General features: G+C 44.9%; 1 protein-coding gene across 2 annotated transcripts in view; it reads right to left on the bottom strand.

Annotated features, from left to right (window-relative positions):
* The window catches only part of RAPGEF3 (Rap guanine nucleotide exchange factor 3), a 116,739-nt gene extending 105,114 nt beyond the window's left edge, over nucleotides 1-11,625 (bottom strand). Inside the window, exon 1 of one of the 2 annotated variants that reach the window (XM_075337162.1) lies at nucleotides 10,564-11,625. In XM_075337162.1, coding sequence (XP_075193277.1) covers nucleotides 10,564-10,737 — 174 coding nt within the window. In that variant the 5' untranslated portion in view covers nucleotides 10,738-11,625. The remainder of the gene's footprint in view (nucleotides 1-10,563) is intronic. The other variant, XM_075337163.1, reaches the window with a different exon arrangement.
* Nucleotides 11,626-15,851: the final 4,226 nt, after the last annotated feature.

Raw genomic sequence — 15,851 nt, 5'->3', positions numbered from 1 at the left:
GAGCCCACGCACAGTCCCCTATATACAATATGATCCCCACACAGCCCCCTACATACAGTATGAGCTCCCACATAGCCCCTATATACAGTATGAGCCTTTCACATAGCCTCTCTATATACAGTATGAGCCCTCACATAGCTCCTATATACATTATGGACCCTCATATAGCCCCTTATATACAATATGAGCCCCAACATAGTCCCTCTATATAAAATGTGAGAACCACACAAAGTCCTTCTATATACAGTGTGAGACAACCACATAGCCCCCTGTATTCAGTATGAGACCCAAAAGCTTGTTTATCCCATATAATCTGCTCAGTGAAGTTTCTTCTGCAACTGGAAGCTAGAAGCTGTGCAACAGTATGAGCCTGCACATAGCATCCTAAATACATTATGAGCCCCACATACAGTCAGGGCCAGAAATATTTGGACAGTGACACAAGTTTTGTTATTTTAGCTGTTTACAAAAACATGTTCAGAAATACAATTATATATATAATATGGGCTGAAAGTGCACACTCCCAGCTGCAATATGAGAGTTTTCACATCCAAATCGGAGAAAAGGTTTAGGAATCATAGCTCTGTAATGCATAGCCTCCTCTTTTTCAAGGGACCAAAAGTAATTGGACAAGGGACTCTAAGGGCTGCAATTAACTCTGAAGGCGTCTCCCTCGTTAACCTGTAATCAATGAAGTAGTTAAAAGGTCTGGGGTTGATTACAGGTGTGTGGTTTTGCATTTGGAAGCTGTTGCTGTGACCAGACAACAGGCGGTCTAAGGAACTCTCAATTGAGGTGAAGCAGAGCATCCTGAGGCTGAAAAAAAAGAAAAACTCCATCAGAGAGATAGCAGACATGCTTGGAGTAGCAAAATCAACAGTCGGGTACATTCTGAGAAAAAAGGAATTGACTGGTGAGCTTGGGAACTCAAAAAGGCCTGGGCGTCCATGGATGACAACAGTGGTGGATGATCGGCGCATACTTTCTTTGGTGAAGAAGAACCCGTTCACAACATCAACTGAAGTCCAGAACACTCTCAGTGAAGTAGGTGTATCTGTCTCTAAGTCAACAGTAAAGAGAAGACTCCATGAAAGTAAATACAAAGGGTTCACATCTAGATGCAAACCATTCATCAATTCCAAAAATAGACAGGCCAGAGTTAAATTTGCTGAAAAACACCTCATGAAGCCAGCTCAGTTCTGGAAAAGTATTCTATGGACAGATGAGACAAAGATCAACCTGTACCAGAATGATGGGAAGAAAAAAGTTTGGAGAAGAAAGGGAACGGCACATGATCCAAGGCACACCACATCCTCTGTAAAACATGGTGGAGGCAACGTGATGGCATGGGCATGCATGGCTTTCAATGGCACTGGGTCACTTGTGTTTATTGATGACATAACAGCAGACAAGAGTAGCCGGATAAATTCTGAAGTGTACCGGGATATACTTTCAGCCCAGATTCAGCCAAATGCCGCAAAGTTGATCGGACGGCGCTTCATAGTACAGATGGACAATGACCCCAATCATACAGCCAAAGCTACCCAGGAGTTCATGAGTGCAAAAAAGTGGAACATTCTGCAATGGCCAAGTCAATCACCAGATCTTAACCCAATTGAGCATGCATTTCACTTGCTCAAATCCAGACTTAAGACGGAAAGACCCACAAACAAGCAAGACCTGAAGGCTGCGGCTGTAAAGGCCTGGCAAAGCATTAAGAAGGAGGAAACCCAGCGTTTGGTGATGTCCATGGGTTCCAGACTTAAGGCAGTGATTGCCTCCAAAGGATTCGCAACAAAATATTGAAAATAAATTATTTTTTTTGGGTTTGGTTTATTTGTCCAATTACTTTTGACCTCCTAAAATGTGGAGTGTTTGTAAAGAAATGTGTACATTTCCTACAATTTCTATCAGATATTTTTGTTCAAACCTTCAAATTAAACGTTACAATCTGCACTTGAATTCTGTTGTAGAGGTTTCATTTCAAATCCAATGCAGAGCCCAACTCGCGAAAATTGTGTCACTGTCCAAATATTTCTGGACCTAACTGTAGCTTCCTATATACAGTATGAGCCCCATTATAGCCTTGACTCATATATACTGTATGAGCCACATTATAGCCTGCTATACACATTTAGTATGGCTAAAATAGCCTCTTATATACACCACACACTCACCTTGCTCCTCTTCCCCTGCTGTTCTGCTCCGGCCTCCGATGCACTGATGCTCCGATGCATTGCGTCTATTGAACCTCACGCTGATTGATGTAAGACAGAGCCAGCGGCCCCTCTTCCACCAATGTGTTCACCACTGTCTGCATCCTGTAGATGTGATAGCTTTAACTGTGCAGATCCTGAGTGCAAGCAGACGGCTTGTATTCATCTGGAGTAACTTTGTTGCATGTTGCAGTCCCTCTCCCTGAATCTTCTTGGAAATAAGTTATTTTTTTCCCTTATTTGTTATCCCTGTGGGTCCATTTGCGCTTAGTGAAGTTAACGAAGAGCTCATCCCATCCGTTCCCTACCTAGGGCCCAGATCAGGGTCAGCCTAGGGCCAGGTATCCAGCTCGGAGCACAGATGCGGAACCTATCTAGGGTGGTAAGGGATCCAAGGGACCAGCAGTAGGTTTGGTCAGGGGTCACCATCTCCTACTTCCCTAGACACAGGATCTCCCTTCCCATCCCTTTCGCCGTTTGCTGGGTACTTCCCCATACCTAGTGTGACAGTTGCTTCACAAATATCCTATTAGACATTTCTTGAATGTATATCCTATTTCTGCAATGATAACAATATAGATTACTGAATGTGTACATGTTTGTACAGATGGTTGAGTTGGCACAATCATTTCTTTTGGTGGGCCCAATACAATTCAATGAAATATTGATTATAGAGACCAGAGAAGATACCCTTGTGTCACTTCCATATTTTAAGTGGATAATATGCAGTCCTCAAGAGAATTCATCAATGTAGGATCCCCCTGTTATTTGTCCATGCTTTCTTTTATCCTAAATTGGCCACTTGGTCTGGGAAAACCAAGATATGTAAATAACAAAGATTCTACCCAGATGGAAGTCTTTTGGTGTAATAAGCCAACCTTTCTATTTTCTGTAGTAATTTTTGCCCCAGTGATGACATTACAGCCAGGATCTGAGACCGTCATCATGACTTAGTAGTTACAAGGAGACAAGTGTTGTGCTCTTAATATTTACCTGGCTTGGCTTCTTATGTCACGGTTCCTTTACTTATGGACGTCAGCAGCACCTTGAACAAATATTTCCACTCTGCTAGCTCCTTCCATGCTGACACTCTTAAATCTCTTCACTCTTCAATTAATATGCTCTTCTAAATATTTGACATTGCCACAAAGCATAGTCCGTGACTTTGATATCACTTCATATGCTACATAAATATAACCAGTGCTGACTGCTACTTTATCAAATTAAATACAGAACTTGCTCCTTACTCTATAAATGTTTTAGGACAGAATATGGCAAAAAAACTCAACTAAGTAAAGATAATACAATAGACCATCATTACTTTAGGCACCTGAAGGTCAGTGAATCTGGATAATGCTAGAACCTTTAAAGTCCCTAAAGTGCAATCATGAAAACCAACAGTCCTATGGTGAAATTAGCTCTTATAAGGACCACCCAAGAGCAGAAAACCAAGAATTACCTCTGCTGCAGAAGATAAGTTCATCAGAGTTACAAACCTTTTTGTTTCACACTTTTTTTACTTTGTTTCCATTTCATGGTTTTGCAAATTAAATCTACAATGTGCACTTTCTAATAAGAACACAGAAAATCAGTGCATGCTCAAAATTTTACTAAGACTGTATGAGGTAAACATCAACAAAGGGTAGCACAAAGTGCAGCAAGTAGTGTTCAGAAAAAAGATTCACTTTGCCATTGTCTGGCATCCAATCGGTCAACTCTAGTAGCGAGCTAGTATACTACATGAAAACTGCAAAGTTAAAATGGTTCTGCATTATTCTTCATAATTAGGTTTGGAGTTTGAAAGGAAACCTGTCCTTAGATTCACACTGTCTGAATCATGGGCAGCATGAATCAGAGCTATACCATGCAATTGCACCACTTCAGAGAAGTGAAAACACCATCCAGGGACTATAGGGAGTGACCAGACTAGTCCGGCATAATCCCACCCTAGTTTCTTCCCACCCTCTCCAGTTGATTGACCAGTCTTTTCCATGTATGAGCAATCATTTTTCTCCCTATAGATTCTGGACAGCATTTCAAACTGTATAAGACAAAAAACCTATAAACATGTATTAATAAGGATCCTATTACAATTACTAACCTAAATAAAAAATCCTACAAAAATATCTTTATTAGATAAATGTTAAAACAATGGACACTGACAGACTAGACACATTGAGGTATAGGCTAAACAGTAAAGAGCAAAGAATACAAATATGCCCAATAATATAGATATGAAAGTGGGGGGCTGTAACTATCCCTCAATGTGTCTAGAGTGGGCTGTATCTTACCAAGCTTCAGGATGGACGAATGCTATTATTGCAGACTGCAGTATCTACCGCTGGAAAAGCTGCTGTGGCTACCGTGGTCTGCAATGAGGGCACTCATCCATCCTGAAGCTTGATAAGCACAGCCCAAACTGATGAAGGCCTAAAAGACCGAAACGTTTGTGCCTGTTTACCTTTTGGATTTTGAAATAAATGTCATTAATCCACATATGAGTGCCAAGTTCACTTCTTACTTTGTGTGGAATTGGATTCTACTTGTGCAACATCAACTACCGGAAGTGCCGTGTTCAATCTATCAGACAATGAGTCCGAACATGCTACAAGAACATAGGGAAATATGGACCAGATTAAATTGGCCAAAATTTAAAGCACCACTCCTGCGTTTTTTTAAATTTAAGTTCCCTGTCCCCAGTCTTACACTCACCTTCCAGCGTCTTTACCTTTTTTCAGAGTCCCACGGCGCCATCTTGTGCCGTAACTTCTGACTAGCCAGAAGTCAGAAGATACACCACAAATGCTCAATACAAGTCTATGAGAGCCAGACCGATGCTCTCATAGACTTCTATTGATTTGTGACCTCCGGCGCGCTCCATGAAATACTGGAGCTGCCGACAGATCACAAACTGGAGAAGACTGATCAGAGCGATGATGAATACAGAAGAATCTGCAGGAGAGTGTTTATACAGGGGACGTCGATTTAAAGCACCACTCCAGCGGTAAAATACAAAAAAACACTGAGTGGTGCTTTAACAGTTTGTCCATTCTTGTATATATAAAACCTAATCATTAATATAATGAGATTATTTGCTTGCCATAATTGAATATAAACATTCAAGTAAACACAAGAACGGCTCCAATCTATATCCTATCCTAGAGGTTTGAGTCGCCTGTGATAGAGAAATACCTTACAAAAATCCTAAGTTATTTGAGATCTAGTTCAGCCTGTAAATTTTGTTTCATGTCAGACTATAAGCAGTGGTGTGGAAATGGAAAGACACGTATTATTAAATTGTGATTTATTGTATCTCTATGCGAAATACGTCACATGGATTTTCTATAAATGTGTCCTATGTCAGACTTTTGACACGTATTGATAAAGTAGAAGATAATAGTGGTAAAAAATAGGTTAAGAGGAGAAATGCCTGTAGTTCGGCTGTGTCGTACGGAAAGGATTCTATATAATCATGTGGTGAGGTCATACAATATCCTCTATCATTAAAAATCACATAACTGGGCCAAAACGTAATCAATTATATGATATTATACATTTAGGAATGTGTCTTATACAGTATATCACAAAAGTGAGTACACCCCTCACATTTTTGTAAATATTTGATTGTATGTTTCATGGGACATCACTGAAGATATGACACTTTGATACAATGTAAAGTGGTCAGTGTACAGTTCGTATAACCGTGTAAACTTGATGTGCCCTCTAATTACTCAGCACACCGCCATTAATGTATAAACCACTGGCAATAAAAGTGAGTACACCCCTAAGTGAAAACGGGAAAATTGTGCCCAAAGTGACAATATCTTGTGTGGTCACCATTATTTTAAAGCACTGCCTTAACTCTCTCGGGTCTGAAGTTCACTAAAGCGTCATAGGAGCCAATGGAATCCTTCTCCTCCTTGCGCTTCTCCACCTTCCGTTTGAGGATGCCCTACAGATGCTCAATGGGGTTTAGGACTGGAGACATGCTTGGCCAGTCCAGCACCTTTATCCTCAGTTTCTTTATCAAGACAGTGATTGTCTTGGAGGTGTGTTTGGGGACATTATCATGCTGGAGTTCTACCTTCCAGCCCAGGTTCCGAAGGGACGGATCATGCTCTACTGCATTATGTCACAGTACATGTTGGCATTCATGGATCTCTCAATTAACTGTAGCTCCCCACAGCTGGCAGCACTCATGCAGCCCAAAACCATGACACTCCCACCACCACTTTTGACTGTATGCAAGACACACTTATCTTTGTACTTCTCACCTTGTTACCACCGCACATGCTTGACACCATCTGAACTAAATAAGTTTCTTGGTCTCATTGGACAACAGGACGTGGTTCCAGTGATCCATATCCTTAGTCTGCTTGTCTTTATCAAACTGTTTGTGAGCTTTATTGTATATCATCTTTAGAAGATGCTCCCTTCTGGGACGACAGCTATGCAGACCAATTTTAAGCAGTGTGCGGAGTATCTTCTGAGCACTAACAGGCTGACCCCTCACCGCTTCAACCTCTTCAGCAATGCTGGCAGTCTAGTTTGAAAAAGACAACCTCTGGAGCTGACGCTGAGCATGTGCACTCAGCTTCTTTAGTAGACCATGAGTGAAATCTGTCTTGTTAAACTGCTGTATGATCTTGGCCACTGTGCTGCAGGTCAGTTTCAGGGTGTTGGCAATCTTCTTATAGCCTAGACCATCTTTATGTACAAGTAACAATTCTTTTTTTCAGATCCTCAGAGAATTCTTTGCCATGAGGTGCCATGTTGAACTTCCAGTGACCAGTATGAGAGAGTGTGTGAGCGATTTTTAACACCAAAGATTGTAGAATCCTGAAGAAGAAGCTGGATAGAATAAACCACATGTTCTCCATTCATGTATCCTGGAATTCTTCCTCACGGATGATCCTTCATAGCACCACAGAATAAACACACTACTTTCTGTTATATCTTCAGTGTTGTCCCATGGAAAGATATAATAAAATGTTTACAAAAATGTGAGGGCCAGGGTGTACTCACTTTTGTGATATACTGTATGTGTGCATACCAAATAGTAAGGAAAGTCATTATCCTCATTGAACATATGAATTAGTAAGGCTCAGCCATAGTCGGGAAGAGACGCAGAATAAGGGGTGTTGTATTTTTTCCTCCTTAAATCTACACAAGGAGAATCTCTTACAAGTTGTGCTGAAATATGAGAAAAGTAACACAGGATTTTACACTATTTCGTCTAGTGGAATGTAGGATGACAGAAATCATTATACTCATTGGGGTTCACTGGGACAGATTAGACAATGATTGTTTTGTAATTCTCCCCCTTTGTTCTGCAGAACAATAGAATTAAAGAACGTGACAGTAAAGCTGCCTTCTATAGTTGTGACATATCAGAGAGGCACGTGACTGCCCCTGGGCTCAGTAGTGATGTCAGTAAGCAGAGCATATGATCTCTGCCATCAGTGATGGCCTGCAGCGGTCATGTGATGATAAGGCATGTTACAGATTCAGCAAATACCTGGAATGAGAAGTGGTGTTGTGGGGGATGAAAAGGTGTCTATGGGATTTCATTAATTAAACTATCTCCCTTAGAATGTATATTTTTATAAAGCCTGGAAAATCCCTTTAAGGCTTAGAATTTAATTTTAGGTGAGTAATGACTAGTATTTGTGAGTGCCAGTCTGTACATAGCTGCTGTTACTTCCTATGTAATGAATAATACATCTATTTTTATTACAAACTGAGTTTCAGTTAAAGGCTTATTCCCAAGATATTAAATTATGATCACCTCCTGTCCTTTGGAAAAGGGGATAATGTACTGTTCTCTGGGGGTCTTCACAGTTAGGACCCTCAGCGATGCTGATAGCAGAGGTGAGCTATTCTGTCAGTTACATAGATAATGAATGGAGCAGACATCGAGCATGGACATGTCTAGTTCATTCAAGATGGAGGTCTACAGTCAGGTTCTTGGGCTCCAGTTTGCTGACCTCGGGTTCGCAGGGGGACCCAGAGATCAGTAAACTACTGTGGTTTGGAGATAACTTACTATCTTAGGAAAAACCTTTTTTTAATAAAGTCTTATGCACATATCTCCATACATCTGCTCAGACTGTACCTTCAGGTACCGCTAGCTCTATTTAGAGGCATACATAGGTGTTGGAGATCATACTGCCACCTACGGCGCTATACCAGGATGCTTGGGTCATGCGGAACTGTACAGGTTCCATACACACAACATCTATTTGTGCATTTACAACACCAATGGACGGACATATCATTGGTGCAACCTGTAGCTGCAGAGGGGCCCAAGAGGTAAGGGGGCTCATTTACAGCTCAAAGACAGGTGGACTTGTGCATTATGATGAGTGTTTGGACTGCAGAGGGCCCAGATATTGTTCTTGCTCAGAGGCCCTCATCTGTAGGCGTCCACCAGTGCCAACACCAATATCTTATCAATCCCAATGTATGTCGTATTCATGGGCAGTATATAAACATTTTTTTGCCGTCTTAACCCTTCAGGATATCTTGGAATATAAATAACATATGAGCTTTCAATACTTCTCAAAGGAGGTCAGTGGGATAGTGAGGTTAGATGGAACCTGTTATGTTGATCAAGCAGTCTGATCTGTCAAAAGAATGTTACAGTGCAGATCAATATATAGATGTCTGGGAAAATGTTCAGCATAAATTCCATTGTGTTACTTCCGGGACTAGTAGTCCAGTGGTGGTCAGTGATTGAGCGCTATCTCTGTATGCTTAATATATTATTAGATGTATCATTTATTATTATTTCTTAATTTATAAGAAAGCGTTTCTCTCACTGATAGTAACCGCCCACTGGACTCCTAAACCGATAGGGAGCTTAGCTTTAAAGGGGTTGTCCGGGACTCTTAGGGACACTTTGCACACTACGACATCGCAGGTGGGGTCAAATCGAAAGTGACGCACTTCCGGCGTCGCTCTTGACATCGTAGTGTGTAAAGCATTTTTGATATGATTAACGAGCACAAAAGTGTCGTAATCGTATGATCGGTGTAGCGTCGGTCATTTCCATGAATTGGGAAAGACCGATGTGACGATGTTGTTCCTCGTTCCTGCGGCAGCACACATCGCTGTGTGTGAAGCCGCAGGAGCGAGGAACATCGCCAACCTGAGTCCCGGCCTGCTATGGGGAAGGAAGGAGGTGGGCTGGATGTTTACGTCCGGCTCATCTCCACCCCTCCACTTCTATTGGCCGCCTGCCGTGTGACGTTGCTATGACGCCGAACGACCTGCCCCCTTAGGAAGGAGGTGGGTCGCCGGCCAGAGCGACGTGGCAGGGCAAGTGAGTGCATGTGAAGCTGCCGTAGCGATAATGTTCACTATGGCACCTATCACCATGATATCGCAGCTGCGACGGGGACTATCGCGCTCGGCATCGCAGCATCGGCTTGCGATGTCGTAGTGTGCAAAGTGCCCCTTAAGCTAGGTCATCAATATTGGATCATTGGAGGTCAACACATGGCACCCCCGCCAATAAGCTGTCACTGTCGCCAGTGGCAGGCAGAAGTGCTCAGTTGCGGAGCTGCACAGATAACTGAATAGCATCCATAGCTGTGGTACTACACATTTACCCCCCCTTATTTGCATTTGTGCAGTACCTGGCACTGGCCTCTATGCAGTTGACAGAGCTGTGTAGTTTTGCTCCACAACTGAGCACATCTGACTGCCGCCACTATTGAGAACAGCTGATTGGTGGATGCGCTGAGTGTCCAACCCCCCCCCAGTGATTAAGTATTGATTGATGGCTTATTCTAAGGATAGTCCATCAACATAAAAGTCCTGGACAATCCCTTTAAATGAATAAAATACAAGTTCTACACCTTTTTCCCACAAAGCTGTATACCAATCTGCTCATATCCTGCTTTATAACATGATGCAGGTAGATTAGACACCATTTTCATGGTGACAGGAGGTTCCCTTTAATTGCTGCTTCACCTGATCTCACTGAAAATGCAGTATAACCGGAAACATACCATTACAGGATACATTGTTCTTGGAAACAATTCTTTTTAAATCACATTCTCCACATTATAAAAAACGTTTCAGTTCTAAGACGTAAATAACATATCGGTCCTAAGCTGTGCACAAATGTCACCACAACATGTTCACGAAAGATTGATCCATTGCATTCTTGGAAAACAAATCATAATTGTACTTTCCTAATATAGACGGACGTAGATACAGGAGGTGTAGCTACGGTACAGTGAAGGATAACAATTAGCAAATATGCGTCTTATTATGACAACCGATTACACAAGGGCATTAAATCTTATGGCAAACATTTCAATGTCCACACAAAACATACCGTACATACCCATCTGATCCCTTGAATGCTGCTGGCAATGACCTCTGTTTTCTGGTCCACTTGAATCTCATACGAATAACTCCTGAAAAAATGCATCTTGCTCCTGTGCCTCATGTCACATATATGTAAAATCTGATGTGGAACCAAGGAGACCTCTGTGGTCAAGTCACGCATGAGACAATTGCCTCTTTTACCTTCTCTTCAGTACGCCAACACCTTAATGTTCTTCCATATCCTTGTAGCCTCCACGTTGACTTATTTAAATGTTGTTTTCTTTGGAAGGCAAATTGACTTTGACACTGCTAAACCAATAGAATTAGGTTAAAATAACATTTCGAAGAAATGGATTGTTAGATCCTGGAGGGTGCAGAAGATATCAGACCATCTTCATCTAAAGTGGTCATGGCATGCCATAAGTTCACATCCAATGGAGCAGGGTTTGTAGTAGTAAATTACAGAAATGATATTATGTTTGAATCCAGCCTTGAAGATTGGTTCAGTTATAAGTTCCTGTTGGACATTATTTGAAGATTGGGTTCAGAAATTCCAACGTCTTCGAAAGGTTCTAGTATAGGGTCTGGAACAAGCTCTCATGTAATCTGTTTCTCTAACTTGTCAACCAGGTCTTGTAGTGTCTACCAGAAGTTGTCTTGTGTGAATATGCCCGAAACTCAAAACATTAAACCTCTTGTAAGACTTCTCTTTCCATAAACATATAGATGACTCCGCAAGGCTTATCTCCCTTTTAGGTTTAGGTCTGCATGCTTTAACTCTTTCACTTTCCAGATTAACTACAGCTTGTTGCTATACAAACTTCTTAAAAGCTTGTACCTACCACAACAAAGCCTGGGGCACCTGTATAGAAGCAGTCAGGCAGGTTACTAGAAGTGGATCTCTTCTGTAGGAGCAGGTGTGAAATGTTCTTGATCCCTTATGTCCAGGCAGGGACATGAAGTCAGAGCGGAGCTGATGTGACAATGACAGCAGTGGGGAGGAAGCAGAGTCTTGCACTCACTGCTATAACTACACTAACACTTAGCAAGTCACCTAAGACGATCTGAAGACGTGAACACTCCCAAGAAAGCAGAAAAAAGGAGGGACATGAGCTGGGAGGGAGATAAAGCACAAGTGCTGGGGAATGGAGGCAGATTGTGGGAGGTAGAAGATAAAGCACAGAAGCCACACAGAGACTGTGCTCTAAAGAATACACATTGCGTTACCAATGTTTATTTATATTCAACCAGAATGTAAAATAGATCAAATGTTTCATTTTAGATAAATATGATTACAAGCTCATGGCTATAGTCCAGGGGCTTGATTTATAGAATGGATTTCATTGATACAACATTAATTTTGCACAGCAGAATTAGGATGAGGCTCTATGGCCTGATTCAGATGAGCATTTTTCACGTGTCTTCTATCAGTATATTGTACTGCCCCGCACTCGGACGCAGCCGAGCCGCTCGGATCTGGGCTCGTTCAGTGGGTGGCTCGAGCGCTTCCGGACCCGGGGGTCACGTCGCTCTGAAAGGGGTTTGGTGCTACGTGTAAGGACTTCGGTGGGGAGGTTCACGGCCGGAGCCGTGGAGTCTCTAGGGATTAAAGTTCGTGACGCCACCCACGGGTTGTGGTGAATGTGGACACCACCGCTGCCGTTAACTAGGCTCCCAGAGACGGTGTTATGCAGCCTGGTTTTGACCCTTCCGTGGGCAGGAGGTGATGGTCCCGGTGGTTGTGAGGTGCGGGCTAGATGGTGTGGTGCGGTGCGCGGTCCGAGGGCACTGTTGTACTCACTATGACAGATACACCGGAGTCTCTAGTAAACCAAAAGGATGGTGGTCGGTGCCCGCAGCTGGCTGCGCTGTGCCCCTTTCTCAGGTTGGTGGTTCCCGCCTTTCTCCTGCACCTTTTTAGTATACTTTGACTGCCTATGCTTCAGCAACGGTAGTCCTCTCCCCGGCCTGATGTGTTTCGGGGAACCCGTTTGCCCGCAGGTGCTGGCCCGTGGGTTCTCTCTGCGTGGGCGGTGGCTTTCTATCCCCCTCGGTGGACTGTTGCCGTCTTTCCGGTCTTGGGACGGGAAAGGACCTAAGGTCCAGACCTCAATCAGTAAATTCGACGTGGTCCAGAGGCTTCTGGACCTTGTTCTGGGTCTGAGTACCCCTCCTGGTGCTTCGGTTTCCAGTTGGCTCCCCGGTTCGGTTCCGGTGGGCCACTACCCTGTCCCGGTCCCTTACGGTTCCACCAGCCATCTTCCCGGCTCCTGCAGGCGGCAACCACCGTCTGCCTCCTTGCCAGAGGTGACTGGGCTCCAACCCAGACACCTGGTGTTAGACTGTGGCAGACCTGGACACAGGTCTGCACTTGAACTCCACTCCACTTCACTGTCAACACTAGACTACTCAACTGAACTGTTTTTCCTGCCTCAGGGCCTGTGTACTCCTCGGTGGGCGTGGCCAACCGCCTGGCTCCGCCCCCTGGTGTGAACATCAAACCCGGAGGGAGGTGACAAGGGTTTTTGTAGGTTGGCTGCTGTCATCTTATTAGGGGCTGGTGTTTGTGCAGGGGGTCTACCTGTGACTACCTGGCTAGTCCAGGGCGTCACAATATCTTAAGTATAGAACATATACCCATTGTAGTATAAGGGGCTGTTCACAAGTCCGTGCCCATTAGGGAACCGTATGTCCAGCGGCATACTGCCAAAGGCGGCAGACCACGTGGCCGCTATGGGGCCCGTGAGTCAGGGGGTCTCTGTGCCAGCGGAAACATCCAGATCCCCTCGCCTGCTGGCCCTCAGCCATCATCACACAAAGCAATGATGAGAGAGGGAGTGGAGCGCTCTGCTCCATCTTTCATCATTCTCCTCCTGTGCCTGTGCTGTGCGCTCGATATCTCAGCACAGCGGAGCCCGGTGACGTCACTACTGCGCGTCGTTGTGCTGAGACATGCAGGACACTTTGACTGGAGTAGAGGGGTAACGAGGAGATGTGAGTACTTGTTCATTTTTTGTACTCAGTGAATATATGATGATCAGAGGCCTATGGAGGCAAATTAAACAGTATGAGGACTGCATAATACAATATAAAGGACTCTGGTGGATACCTTATACATGGACTATGGGGGTGCATTATAATACATGGAGGACTATGGGGTGAATTAAATGGTATGGGAGCTGCGTATTACAATATGAAGGACTATGGTGGCTGCATTAAATACATATAGGACTATGGGAGCTGCATTATAATACCTATAGGACTATGGGGGCTGCATTATATTATATGTAGGACTAATGGGTTACCTTATACATGGACCATGGGGGTGCATTATAATATATGGAGGACTATGGGGGTGCATTATAATATATGAAGGACTATGGGAATGCATTATACTCTATGGAGGACTATGGGGTGCAGTATAATATATGGAGGACTATGGGATGCAGTATAATATATAAAGGACTATGGGGTGAATTTTATAGTACATGGAGGACTATAGAAGGTGCATTATAATAATTGGAGGACTATGAGGGCTACCTTATACATGGAGGACTATGGGAAGTGCATTAAAATACATGGAGGGCTATAAGGTTGCATTATAATATATGAAGGGTGATATGGGACCCATTATACTATATGGAAGACTATGTGGGAGCCATTATAGGATTTGGAGAGCTATGGTGGAGCCTTTATACTTTATGGAGGGCCATTATACTGTATGCAAGCAACTATGCAGTGTAAAGGTTTCTGGGCTGAAGAAAAGATGTATAGCAGAACATAGCAAAGCTGGGTGCTGAGGACAACATGTATATCAGAGCATGGCAAAGCTGCAGGTGTGACGCCCTGGGCCCCAGGGGTCACAGGTAACAACATCTACCACATTACACACACACCCCCATCCCTTGTGAGGACACACCAGTCACCCGAAAGGGAGACCTGATGCCATCCTCAGGGCCAGTAGGGCACACCAGGTGGGCGGAGTCAGGCGGAAAGGCACGCCCACCGGGGAGACTACTGTCCTGAGGCAGGAAATACAAACAGTTGAGTCTAGTCAGGAGTTTGAAGTTGACAGGAGGTGTAGAGGAGCAAAGCTGTCAGGGACCCAGGTTGGAGCCTGGGATCCCCGTAACGTCAGGCAGGCAGACGGTGGTGGCCGCTTGCAGGAGTACCGGTACAGCAACCGGCAGAACCGTAGGGACTGGGCGAGGGTTGGAGCCCGCCGGCCCTTAACCGGGGAGTCAACCGTGTACCGGAGCACCAGAAACCAGGTACTCAGACCCCGTCCTAGCTTAGAAGCCACTGAGTATAGGCAAATTAACTGATTGCAGTCTGGACCTCACGGGTTCATCCTCACCCAAAGTCCCGAAAGAAGGCAAAAGCCCACCGATACCGGGTGAGAGCCACCGCCAAGGGCCAAACATCCGACGGGCCAGCGCCTGCGGGCAACCGAGGGCTCCTCCGGCAGCTAAAACGCCGGGGAGCGAGCTACCACTGTCCAGGCAGGGGAGCCAACAGTCAAACAAGAGGTGCAAAGGAAAGGGGCCACCATCAGTCTCACAAGGGACACAAGCAGCCGGCTGCGGGACCCGACCATACCCGAACTTTGGTTTACCAGCGACTCTGAGTGTGAATTAATCGTGAGTACACCAGTGCCATCCGGGCACGACACTGCACCGCAGCACAGCACCCTGCACCCCAACAACAACACCGTCGCCAGTCTCCCAGCCGGGCCCCGGGACACACCGCCCCTACCCACGAAGGGGCTAACATCTAGGCTGCGACCGCAACACTGATCACGGGAATACCCTCCACCTCAGCCGCAGTGGTGGTGCATCCCGTCAACATGACCCGTGGGTGGCGTCACGACCCGTCCGATGACAACGCGGCCCTCGGCTGCGGACCTCGTCCAACACCACCACCACCCCACTGCCTCCCCTTAACAGAGCGACGTGGCCCCCGGTCTGGAGGCGCTCGTGCCACCGACAACCCAAGCCCAGACCTCGAGCGGCTCGACCCGAGCGGCGGAGAGCGGCCGGGCCCCTCTCAGGGCGGTACACAGGCTCAGGGAAAGATGTATAGTAGAGCATGGGGAAGCTGGGTGCTGAGAACAAGATGGATATTCAGAACATAAGAAAGCTGAGTACTGATAGAGGGATTTCAGATCAATGGAAACTTGGGTGGTGAGGGAAATAGTCAAGTGTCAGCCTCATTATCCTGTACCCCGAGTTTCTGCGTCATTATCCTATACCCCGAACGTCGGCGTCAATATCCTGTACCCCGAGTATCAGTGTA

Source organism: Anomaloglossus baeobatrachus, chromosome 2 (assembly GCF_048569485.1).
Source record: "Anomaloglossus baeobatrachus isolate aAnoBae1 chromosome 2, aAnoBae1.hap1, whole genome shotgun sequence".
In the NCBI taxonomy this organism is placed as follows: domain Eukaryota; kingdom Metazoa; phylum Chordata; class Amphibia; order Anura; family Aromobatidae; genus Anomaloglossus; species Anomaloglossus baeobatrachus.
This window is presented reverse-complemented; position numbering and strand designations above follow the sequence as displayed.